This window comes from Brassica oleracea, chromosome C7, assembly GCF_000695525.1.
Source record: "Brassica oleracea var. oleracea cultivar TO1000 chromosome C7, BOL, whole genome shotgun sequence".
NCBI classification, from domain to species: domain Eukaryota; kingdom Viridiplantae; phylum Streptophyta; class Magnoliopsida; order Brassicales; family Brassicaceae; genus Brassica; species Brassica oleracea.
Genome location: NC_027754.1, coordinates 44,470,497 through 44,483,741, shown reverse-complemented (window position 1 = coordinate 44,483,741; position 13,245 = coordinate 44,470,497). Strand labels below are relative to the sequence as shown.

General features: G+C 33.2%; 2 protein-coding genes across 2 annotated transcripts in view; both read left to right on the top strand.

Annotated features, from left to right (window-relative positions):
* LOC106304775 (heat stress transcription factor C-1-like) overlaps window positions 1-2,659 on the top strand; it is a 4,615-nt gene extending 1,956 nt beyond the window's left edge. The window contains exons 3-5 of the mRNA XM_013741166.1: window positions 1,909-2,056; window positions 2,144-2,337; window positions 2,424-2,659. Coding sequence (XP_013596620.1) covers window positions 1,909-2,056; window positions 2,144-2,337; window positions 2,424-2,543 — 462 coding nt within the window. The 3' untranslated portion in view covers window positions 2,544-2,659. The remainder of the gene's footprint in view (window positions 1-1,908; window positions 2,057-2,143; window positions 2,338-2,423) is intronic.
* A 7,242-nt stretch (window positions 2,660-9,901) lies between these two features.
* LOC106304535 (ethylene-responsive transcription factor CRF4-like) lies at window positions 9,902-11,129 on the top strand. The gene has a single exon (XM_013740936.1). It carries the CDS (start codon window positions 10,038-10,040, stop codon window positions 11,010-11,012), a length of 975 nt encoding a protein of 324 aa, XP_013596390.1. The 5' UTR covers window positions 9,902-10,037; the 3' UTR covers window positions 11,013-11,129.
* Window positions 11,130-13,245: the final 2,116 nt, after the last annotated feature.

The window sequence follows — 13,245 nt, the reverse complement described above, 5'->3', positions numbered from 1 at the left end:
AACCTCAACTTTCGATGCATCAGGGGCAAGCCTAAGTAGCGGATAGGCATTGAACCTATGGTGAAACCAAGGCTGGAGAGGTTTAAGGTTTCAACATTGTTCAAGCCAGCTGTAAACATTTCCGTCTTGCTTCTATTCATTCTCAGACCCGACTACTGAGCAAAAGCTTCCATTGTGTCCGCAATGCATTTGACAGAGTTGACAATGCCGTCTGAGAATATCATTAAATCATCAGCAAAAGATAGATGAGTAACCTTTACTGTCGAAGTATGCGGGTGATATCCAATGGACCCATCTTCATATTTACTCTTCAACATTTGTGTAAACACTTCCAGAGCCAAGACAAAGAGATAGGGAGATAACGGATCACCTTGTCTAAGCCCTCTAGTTCCCTTGAAGTATCCACATAACTCTCCGTTGATTGCCACAGAGAAGTGAGTCGTTGTCAAGCATTTTTTGATAAGAGTTCTGAAAATTGGAGGGAAATCCAGAGCTTCTAGCGTGAACAAGACAAAATCCCAGTCTAAGGTGTCGAAAGCCTTCTGAGATCGACCTTGAGCATACATCGCTTAGATATTTTTTTCCAGTTGTAACCTGCTACAAGTTCTGTGGCTAACAGCACGTTCTCAACCAATAAACGGCCCGGTACGAAGGCTGACTGGGCGTTGGAGACCAGGGACGGGAGAAGAGCCTTTAGTCTGTTTGCAAGGAGCTTTGATGCCACTTTGTAGACTGTATTGCAACATGATATTGGCCTAAACTCTTTCAGACGATTGGCATTTGCCTTTTTTGGAACAAGAGTTAGGATAGTTGCATTCCACTGTTGAAGGAGTTCACCTGAGGTTAGAAATTCCTTTACAGCTTCAATCATATCACGCCCCACTGATTTCCAGTTACCTGTGAAGAACTCCGCTGGATATCCATCAGGGCCCGGTGATTTGTTCTTTGGTAGGGATAAGAACGCCCCTTGAATTTCTTGGTCTGAGAAAGGAGCTGAGAGAGAAGCGATAGCATCTATGGAACATCTTGCTTGTATCACCGATGCAATAGCAGATGGCGAAGAAGTAGTTGGAGTATTCATGCCGCCTAGGAGTTCCTTGAAGTAATTTACAGCATGCTGTTTTATTTCCGGCAGAGAGTCAATGACGTAATCACTATCATCCAGAAGGAAAGCGATATGGTTCTGAGCTTGTCTTGTCTTTATGACTATGATAGAAAGCTGTGGGTGCATCTCCCTCAACATTCCACTGAATCCTGGACCGTTGCCTCAAGAATTTATCCTCGGCTTTTGCCAAAGAAAGCCATTTAAAGTGTGCTTTGCGCTCAGCTTCTGAGGAGACAGTAGATGGGGCTGATAAGGTTACTTGCTGGCATCTTGTAAGATCATCAAAAGCTTCTTGCACTCGAGTTTCAATGCCACAAAAATTTTCTTTACTGAATGAGCGAATAATAACCTTCAGTTCTTTCATCTTCTTTGAGACGCATAGCTGTCTCGACCCATGAAATGGCAGAGCATTCCAGGAAGAGGATATGAGTTTCTCGAAATCAGGGTGACTGTTTAAGTGAGCAAAGAACTTGAATGGTCTTTTCTGAGGAGGTTTGTGCTGGTCTAAGAAAACGCAGCAAGAGCTATGGTCTGAAATTCCGGGATCACCAAAGACTCCAATAGACTCCGGGTATTTATCCATCCATTCTTCGTTACACAAGATCCTGTCCAATTTTTTGGATACATGAGAGTTGGACCAAGTGAAGCTATTACCACAGAATTGAAGGTCAGACAACGAACATCTCTGAATACAATCGCGGAAATCTCGCATTCCCCTTTTAGAAGAGAACTGATCAGCAGTGGAGTGTTCTGTGGGATATATGATTTTGTTATAGATTTTTGTTGTTGTTATTGTTGTGTAGGGTTTTACAATGACTGTCTCTGGATCACAAGTGGAATATGCAAATGATGATTTTGTGAGAGGTCAACCCCAACGTTTAGGAAAGATATGCGACCCCTTTGTGGCAAGGGTGAAACAAGATATAGAGTTGCGGTTTAAACAAGATACTGGTGAGCATCCTATATTGGACTTTGAGCTGGTAGGGTTCTTATCCATGGTCTTAATGAGTGTATTATTTTTTGTCTTTTAAATTTTAGATCGAAAGCGCCACTGGGAAGAGCTCCGTAGTTATGGGATGGTCGTTGAACTCTTCAAACATATATATTCAGTGGTAGATGATCCTGCAACGAACTCATTCATCTCGTGGGGACCCAATGGCAAGAGTTTCATAGTGCTGGATCCTCAAAGATGTGCCTGTTATTGTTTCCCCTACAATTTACTTGAAGAATGTGTAAGTTTGTTTGTACGATTATTTTCCATACAAAAATATGAATCCACTTTGATCGATGTTTACTGTATTTACTTTTTTTTTGGTAGGGCTTTACAAAAACAGTGTCTGGATCACAAGTGGAATTTGCAAGTGAAAATTTTGTGGCAGGCAAACCCGAGCTTATAAAGAAGATAAGTGAAAAGCATAAGCCAGCGATGATTGCATAAACTAAGAAATTTAGGGAGCGTATGGAGGCTTTTAGTCGAAATCCTGCCATGGAGAAGAGGACTGATTACGTTTTGCAAGCAAGCAAGCTCTCATGACTAATGAATATTAAGTAAAAAATGGGACTTTGCAAATGCTGAGCATCATGTTGGACTCTGATGATCGGGTCTTAATGAATTCTGGCTTTATGAAATAATGTTTTGACTCATAAAAATACATTATGAGAGAATGTAAACTTTTTTTAATCTCTGTCAGTTCAGAAACTCTTGAAAATCTGTTTGGTGTAATCAGCGCCGGACCAACCTTTTATATTGCCCCAATCAAAATTTAAAACTATGCCTTCATATATGTTTTATCAAGATCACAAAACAATATAAAAAATAACTTAAATTTTCATTAAAAAAATCAAATTTCATAATATGTTCATAAAAAACATTGATATAAAAACACTTATTGCTGAAATATAGATCTTCTTGCATTTTTCCCTGCAAAATCATCCATTAAACTCCTAAAGTCAAGTTTTTCGACCATAGCAGTCTCAATTGTTATGTTTCTATTTTAGAATTAGGGTTTTAACTATTATCTAAAATATAAATTTACTAATATATTTAAAAAGTTTGACAAATCTTATTATAACTAAATATGTCCAATAGATAATATTTTAACAAAATAATCTACAGATTTTCTTTTTATGTATATACTAATAATTTTTTTTTAAATATGCCCCACTAATTTGGATGCCCTAATCCTTGGCTTGGGTGGCTTCCCCTCGAAGTCGGCCCTGGGTGTAATTCTCGTAAATGTTCCTTTTCTGTTATCTTTTAAATTTTGCATTCATCACTCCTTTCTGATTTTTTGCGTCACTACTAATTAAGTAACACCATGAATCCTTCTTTGAGTAGCTTAAGAGATATCAAGTAGCATGTAAAAGATGGCGTTTCACCCCGTCTATGCGAGAGGTTCCATGTTTCTTGACTAAGAAGCTTCTAGGTATTCACACGACAAGGGGTGTTACCTATTCAGGACCATGTCAGGGAAGGTCAAACGACAGCTGAACCGCTAACCGATGATAGATTGTTTGTCGCTCTTCAGGGTATTAGTCCCTCTATACTTTTGTATTCTTTATGGCTCCGGTCTTGTTTCTTGAGATGAAGATTTATGGACTGGGATGTTTGGTGGACAACGTCGCCTCTCCAAAGTTGCTAACCCTACAAATCACCTTTCCGTTGTGGGCTTGAACTGCCGTAATTAATAATTTCTTGATCCGTAATATCTCTGATCAAGTCGTCGTTCATTGTTGTTGTCACAGTCTTTGGGAAATCTTTTAAAATATCAGTAGTGTTATTTATTTGATCTTGACGTGCATAAACTCTTTGAAAGAAATCCTCCTCATGTAATCCGTATTACCATGCTCATCATTGATAGACAAATCTTGTTTCTTGAATATCCTGTTTTTGTGCACGATTGACAAAATCTAAGGCCAATAAAATCTATTAAAACTAATGAAATGGGACCATTATCTGGGTTAGGGTTTTGCTTTAGGTTTCAAGCACATATAAAACCGTTTGAGCTATTGTCTGAAACATTCCAACCACACAAACACAAAAGATGTCAAGGTATATATTGCTCTTTCACCATTTTGCTATTGTTTTGTAGATAATCTCTACCAGATCTATGAATATGGATCAGTTTAAAGATTATCTTGTACATTTTCGAGTGGAAAACTTTGAATCATGATGTGTATTTTAACTTATTGTAGATCGAAAGTCATCTTTGTTCGGTCTTAGAGGAACTATAATATTTGAGAATTTTGTGCCTTTGGTTTCGAATCACGCTTATTCCATCTTTATTTTTGCTTCTCTTTGGTTTAATATGTATTCCTTGATGTAGATTTGAGATAGAGTTCACAAGAGAAGAAGCTTTTGATCGCGTTTAAAAATGTTTTAATTTCGCATTTGTTGTCTTTTGAATTTTTAAGATTTTAATAATTCTTATTATTCAGTATTATTCGGTTTAATTCTATATTTTATAGTAAGTATCACGTTTTTTTTGAAAAAGGAGGAGAGGACACGGATATTCAACCTATATATTTTGAATACAAAAAAAACTTGAAAATATACCATCTCACACGAATAAATACATAAATGTACATGAAGATCAAAAACTCGTCTTATATATCTTCTATTATTTATTCATACTTATCTGAAAAATTTTGCTCAATATTTACTTAGAGTTTTCAATACTTTTTCAATAATGCATCTGTTAAGGTGTTTCAAATATTAAACATACAATGACAGCTTGAATTTTTTTTTTTTGTGATTTCTTAAATTTGTGATCTAAAATTCCGTTAATCTTTTTCGAGATCAGTCTTTTTCGAAACTGTTTATCATAGTCCACACTAACGAGATTGCTTATTGTATATCTGGTAATATTAACCAACTAATATATTATAAAAATCATTGCTATATTTTGTTTTAATTTCACGTGATTACCTTTTACTTATCAGGATAAATTATGTAATCTTTTCACATACAATTTAGTTTAACAAAAAGAAAAGTATAACAATATATATAAAGTAATAATAAAATACAAATGATAAGAAATTGTTGGCCTCAGCCTTATTGGTTTAGCCTTAAAAGAGTCCAATAAGCACTAAACAAAACCCAGCCAACATGCTTTAAAGATACATAGCAAGCTACAAGAAGACACCTCAACACAGACATTATTGAAAAAATAGAAACCGGTTGATATTTTATGTTTGAAATACTGATGCAGTTGGAAATTTGGAATAGTTGGATTACAATGTCTTCTGGTGAAATTTTAGATCACGAATTTAAGAAATTATAATGAAAAATTCAAGCTGTCATTGTATGTTTAATATTTGAAACACCTCAACACAGAAATTATTGAAAAAATATTGAATATTCTAAGTAAATATTGAGCAATTTTTATCAGATAAGTATGAATAAATAGTAAAATATCATTTTTTGGCTCAAAAATAGTAAAATATCATATAGATTACAATACAAATGTCTTTATAAAACTCCAAACGTTATTTAAATTCAAAAATATAAAAAAAAAAATTGTTTAAAAAAAAAATATAAAATTTGTGCACAGCGCAAACAAACGATTTTCTTTTAATAGTGTATATGGTTTTTTCTAGAATCAAAGTATTCTTAATCGTAATTTTAAATTTTTTTCCCCTTTTATTTGTATATCTGAAAATGGCTTTCAATGCTGTCAAAGCTGAGGCAACGGGTGCATTAATTGATTTTATTGATGAAATGATTCCAGCTCTTCTTCAAGATTTTAAAATGTTTATGAAAATATAGTTTCTTAAATATAGTTAAATACCAATAAAAATATATCCAAATTTTTATATACATTAATTTTATCAAAGAGACAAAACTATAATATAAGTGATTGTAAACATTTTTATTATTTATATATGTTCACTAAAATATATAAATACAATGTAGATAGAAAGTTATAAGTGAGAAATTAACATAACAAAGGTAAAAGATACAATATTAACCAAAAAGTTATTTGATAAAAATATGGGCAAAACAAAAAACATTAGCAAACAATCTTCAAATATATAGAAATTACAATAATAAATGAATTGTAAAATATACACATCATGAAACAAGAATGATGTAAAACAGTTTAAACCAAATAAATATAAATAATTATTATTAATTTGTTGATTACTTGCAGAGGTAAAATATATTTGATTAAGTATTTAAGTCAAGTAAAAATAAATGTTGGGATCCATACATTTCTCATATGAAAAAAGGACATGGGCAGTAGTTTTTCTTTTCAGACATTGAACACGGTTGTGCATGTATAGTATAGTGCTTCAAGTTACGGCCGAAGCACATGCATTGTTGATTTCGAAAACCCAAATGTTGAAGCTTTTGCATACGACTATCTTAAAATATCCCATAAATTTAAGAATTATTCACATCTAATTCCACTAAGACATCAAATTATATTAACCCACTAACCGCAATGCGCTTCATGCTACAAACACGGAATATTACAGAAATCAAAATATCAGTTTCCAAGAAAAAACGGCAGACTAATAACTCCGGAAGCAACACAAGTAACCACTACACGATCACTTCGAGCATGGACCATTCTATAGTATTTTCTAAGAATCACCAAAACTTTTTTTTTCAAATCTAGCAAACGACCGAGGGCTTTAACCATTGTTAAATATCCGAACATGCAAAAGCCTGAAGACGCATGCAAAGTAATATATAACAATTACAACTACACGTGTCAGTGATTTGACTAACTACAAATCTATCTTCAAAGTCTCCATAACTTAGCAAAATAATATTTTTATTTACGTGATGGAGAGTTCGTGCACAAGAGAGCATGGTGAATGCCAGGTTCCATTCATTATTAAATTAGATTTATAAAAAAATGTTGAGAATGAAGATAGAACTTGCTTATAGACTGAGTGTAGAGGCAATCTTCGATCATCAGTCTCCATTTTTGTCTTTAATGAATCAGGGAATCAAGATATTGTTGGCATCTACTCAGTAATGGCATTAACTATATTCATTAATGTTAGTACAATGTTAATGCGATTCATTAATGGCCTTCAGTTGGCTTCATTTGACAGCTTGGTTTAAGGGATAACATGTTTTCAAATTCATTTATTGCATCCGTTTTCAAGGTCGTTTAACAAAATCGAAGCAAATCAAAAATATTTAAAATTTCTACATCAAAATAATTTGAACAAGTTGTTTTCATTGGCTTTGTTGCATGTTTTAATTATGGCACAAAAGAAGGCCATTTTCGCCATTGATTGTCCCTGCTTGTGGGCAATGGGCATTCCAGCTGGAACAAGCATACACTTCCTCTGTTTCACAAATAGACTTTATATAGTCCTTCTGGATCTAAATGTATGATGTTTTATGTATTTCACACATATTAAGACAATAGTTATTTGCTATAAATTTTGTCACTACAATGAGTTTTAATGCATCACCTACGACAAATAAATTCTCTAGTAAAGACAAGTTGCATGTACCCGACCAGATAATTATTTGCTATTACTAGATGTGTTTGTTTTTCAAGATAAATTTGGTTACTCAAAAGGCACTGTACACTTTGGAAATTTGTTAGTTTTGGAGCCACATTTTTAACGAAAACGAATTTAGAATGGAGCCAAAACCAAACGAGCATTTCACTAATCTTCTATATATATTAGCAATATGGATTGATGCAAATTAAAACTTCTCAATGGCTTTTCACAGATTTGATTTAAATTTACCATTTCAAAATAATGAAAGAGAAGCTTTGTTTGATTTGAATAAAAGTCCACCAAGAAATTCTACTAAGTGATACATTAGGTGATGGTATGTAAGAAGACTATAAATAGTACTCTTTGCACAGGTGTAAGATGTGTACGATAGTTAATTTCATGCAATAGTCATTAATAGTTTGACTTTGAAATTTCTTTTACTCATATACATTTATCACTTTTGCACAAATAAATATATATTCTTGGAAGTTTCATTTTTATAAAACCAAAATGCATTAATTAAACCTCAAAACATCCTGCATTAGTATACAAGAAAAAAGCTATAACATCTTACATTCGTATCCGGAACGAGTAGTTTTCACACATATTAAAACACATATTAAGAAAATACATTAAATTACTATAATAAATGTATTGTTTTCTGCAATTTTCAATATCTTTTAACCAATAATAATTTAATAAAATCAATTAATTTTTTTGAAATTTAAAGTTTTTGATAGAAAACACAAAATATCTATTTTTTGTGAAACAATTTTTTTCTAAAAAATATATCTTTTTGAAACGGATAAAGTATTAGTAACACTTAAAACATATTCAAAATTTTGACTATCAGATTCTTAGGAATACGTTTGTCAAATAAAATTACTTATAGGAATAGCCGGCAAAAATACTTTTGACTCGCTGTAACAATTTTATTGTCCACAATTTGGAGAAAATCTCGATCTCTAATACGATAAATATTTAAACTATTAATACACTTTCACAAATAAGACCAACATTTCTTGCTTGTGAACTAAGACTGTCCACGAGAATGACTTAAGTGGTACTCACGAGTTGCGACCATGTAGCTTCTGCTACAAGACATACATTAACTTGGGGAAACTCGAAACTCACACGTTATGGTAATTTTTAATGTTATCTTAAACTTGTTTATGAGAAATAATTGCTCAAGCGGTTGCCTTCTCTAGTCTTTACTTGTCCATCAAAATTCGAGCTTATAAACTCTTTAGTTTAAAGCTATACACCATGACCAACGTATATCAAAGAAATAGTATATGATATATTTCTAATGGTGATAAAGCTTTCAACGTTTTGCTACTTTGAAGGGTTGCCCTTCTTTTTAGAATGTATATTTGTCCTTGGTTTTTGTTTAACCAAGCCTCTTCCGTTTGGATTCTTTGTTATGACCTGTAAATTGGACATGTTCATATATTATGCATATATTTTTATTAGATTTGAGTAATTATATACCAGCTATTACGTCTAGATTTTTTTTTGAAAGAATAGCTAGTATTACATACGCATAACCAATTACTTTGTACAAATTACTAGATAATAATCAATTATAATAAGATGAGGTTTATATATTGCATATATGTATCTAAATAGAAGGATAAAAATATATGTGGATTGGTCAGTAGTACTTGGCTCCATGGAGGACAGTGGCCAAGAACACTGCACTAAACCTCGGGGTTTGTCTTTGTCAATCCAAAGATTCCTCATGTCGTCTCTCTTCCCACTTTGGATCTTTCATAACGTAATCGTCCTTAGTTTCTCTCACGCACCCTCAGGACGCACCAAACTGATACTAAACTACAAGGACCATAATAACATGTGGAATAACTCCTAAAATCACGTTTTTAATGCATGGACTGACTATATATAATTGCATTTAGCTGTTACGAAATTCAAGAATTGAAAAAGATTGCAATCATGTAGAGGTTCCAGTGGAATGAAAAACGAAAATACAAAGATTAAGCTATTGGCGGGAGCTAGTGTGGAAAAATAAATGGTAAAAACTTTCTTAAAAAACTTGAAAAAAAAACTATAAATGGCACCAAGTCCCAGGTTGTCTGCAACGTCAGTCCTCACTGTAAATTAATGAGAAGATCTTAATAAATAATTTGTTACCATTTTCCTTAAAATAATTTTGATAATAGAGGAAGTAAAATCTATACGAACAGAAACAAATATATTTTTAAAATATAGTATATTTTTACATATATCATGGCTAAAGATCCTATAAAAGAGGACTAAAGAGAGTGAATTCTGAATCTTTCACTTTAAACTTGCCTACTTTTTCTGCATTCTCTCTCTCTCTCTCTCTCTCTCATTAACTAGAATCCTTCAAACTTTTCACAAAATCAAAATCAGAATCTCTGTTTTTTCCTCCAAACAGAATCTTGAAAAGCGAGAAAATATAAGTTAAGTGAGAGTGATGATGATGGATGAATATATGGACTTCAGACCAGTCAAGTACACAGAGCACAAGAAGGTGATCAAGAAGTACACTAAAAAGTTGCCAGTGGAGGAGAACAAGAGGAAGAACAGTACTACTGGTCGTGACTCGGCGAGGTTGGTTCGTGTGTGCGTGATGGATGGTGACGCCACTGATTCATCTAGCGACGATGAGGAGGAGTTTATGTTCCCTAGAAGACGGGTCAAAAGATTGATTAACGAGATCAGAGTTGAACCGAGCTCCTCCTCCGACGAAGTCTCGGCTCTGGCCGTTGATTCTCCTCCCCAAATGGTCTCTGTTTCCGGCGCCGACCAAAACCAAAAGAAGTTCCGCGGCGTGAGACGTCGACCGTGGGGAAAATACGCGGCGGAGATTCGTGATCCGGTACAACGCCGGAGGATCTGGCTAGGTACTTTCTCAACGGCGGAGGAAGCTGCTATCGTCTACGACAACGCAGCAATCAGGCTTCGTGGCCCTGATGCTCTTACCAACTTCACCGTACCACCAGAACCTGAACCAGAACCGGACCGGGAGAGCAACGTATCGGTTTATTCAACATCAGAATCAGTGGAAGACTCTCATCATCATCTATCATCTCCTACATCAGTTCTGAACTACCGTATATCCGAGCCAGTTGATGAACCGGTCAAACCGGTTAAGCAAGAGTTTATTGAACCGGAACCAATAAGCTGGCACCTGGAAGAAGTTAATAGTTCATTTCCATTGGACATTCCATTTCCGGACAACTATTTCACTGAAACATTGGAGGATATTTCCATCTTCGATCAGTCCATGTCTCCTATACAATCATCGGAGAGTAATTTCTTTGACGATCTTATGGTATTCGATAACAGCAACATAGGAGGAGAGAGCTACTCTTCTAAAATCAAAGAGATTGGTTCGATATTCAATGATCTCGATGATTCTTTGATATCAGAACTTTTAGTTGTGTGATATTTGTACCAAAGAGAAAAAAAACATTGGTTGCGGATATTGCTGGTGCAAGTCACAGTTTTGATTAATTTTTCTGTTTTTTTTCTTATAATGTTGAGAAATTTTGTAATATTGTATTGTCAGTTTGTAAACCAGTTTTGGGAGAAATATTACAAATGAATAGCTAATTAGTTTGATTGTTGTTTTGTCCCTAGAATATTTGAGTTGTCTGAAATATTGTTATTTGTTCATAAACTATAAAATTAAAGCAAAACTAAAATTCTCTTTGGCGATGTCCCCTCACACAATTCATTGGTCATGACCCGTGAATCAATTGGCTTTTGGGTCAGTCTCAGTCGACAGTGTTGGCGTTTTTTTTTCCTTTTTCTACGTTATAAAGTGTTTTTGTGTTCGCTCAGGCTGCTCATAATGTAAACAAATCAATATGTATTAACTTATTGGAAACCATTTTTTTTAACTCTGGTTTATTATGATATTACAATTATGAGAAAGATTATATAAAAGATACGACAACCGACAATACTAACTACTTTATAAAGATCTACGTCTAAGTGCATCATCTGATACGTCTTATGAAGATCACGTCTGACCGAGTTTACTTATATCATGTTGAAGATCTCTTGTAAGCTTTTTTTCGTAGTCTGCATAATTGTTTAATAAATCGATTTCTCCGATAATTAAAACATGGACCTGCGGGTGTAGAAACACTAATGAACTCTTAGTACTTTGAAAATATTTGTTTACTAAATAAGATTCTCATCGTTGACTTGACTATATAATCAATTAGATTTTGAACAATCTACCACTTTCTGGTTTCATATTTTATTCTCTATAAAATTTTCATTAGTGGAATGAGAAGAATGGTTTCCAATTGTAGATATTAAACACCAAATATTTCCCCGGATCTTAAAAATTTCGTTTTTGTTTAATGATTAAATTTTTTTGAACATTCGAAAAGTTTAACTCAGATCCTATTTATATTTGCAAATTTTGACTGCTAAAAATAATAAATTGGATACTTTCCATGTTTACAAGACCATATAATACAAGGTATAATTAAAAAAAAAGAAGAAAATATACTAGTTTTCCCGTTAAGAAATTAATTGCTAAAAAGAAAATATACTAGATATACATGTATATTATTTTCTTTCTTCTTAAAAATTACTTCAATGAATCAATGATTTAAATATTTTCAGTCATTTTCCTCATAATCAAATATTGGTGGCAGTTTAATTTAAAATGATTTACATTTACATATTTTACAAATGATTTATTTCTTATATTATTAAATTAAATTTCTTATTTTTCACGTGCATTTCTAAAAACTAAAATCATAACAAATGCCAAAGAAAAGATGGGAAAAAGCAAAAGGGACAAATAATTATGTCCGAACGATACAAAATAAAATAATATTTACAAGGTAAGGATATGAATGAGTATGAAACGTTGCACTAGTGTAAGAAATAATATCTCACAAGCGCCTATCCTATCCACATGTTAATTTGCAGATGTACATATCATTATCATTATTATGTTTGAACTCTGAACTCATGCATGCTATATACATATGCAAACATTCGCACTTGTATACCACATATGAGTCTATGACAATGTTACTATTTTGATTGAAATCATATAATACAAGTCTAACTCACAAATTATTAAAAACACAACACTAAATCCTTTTTTTTTTTTGAGAATAGGTGATAATTCCACGGACGCTATGATATAGCCACTTAGAAAAGAAGAAGGAAAGTCGCAAACATGCAGGTTGACTAAGCATCATTTTGGTTAATTGTGATACATATTGCAAGTTTATTAGATCTAAACTTTTTCAAAGGAGACAGCATACATGAAGACGTTGTTATTTAGAGAGAGAGTTGAAGTAACAAAGACTTTGTTGAGTAGTTGCAAGAGTTGACTAGGTGTTTCTCTTCTCCATTGGAAATATTCAATCTTCATTTATCATTGGCCACATAAAAAGGTTTGATATTACAAAGCTTATTTTTTGTTTTTGAGAAAATTATTATAAAGCTTAGTTTTTTTTTAATTAACACCACAAATGAAAACGTGTTCATTACGGTATTATGGTTGCAAATCTCTATCGTACCCTCAGTGGTATGCAGCATTTGGTACACAAAAATTCAAACTAAGAACATCATGATTAATCAACAAAAAGATGTTAATGATTGCGATGTGTTACTATTCTTTTAACGTTTTGTATCGACTATCT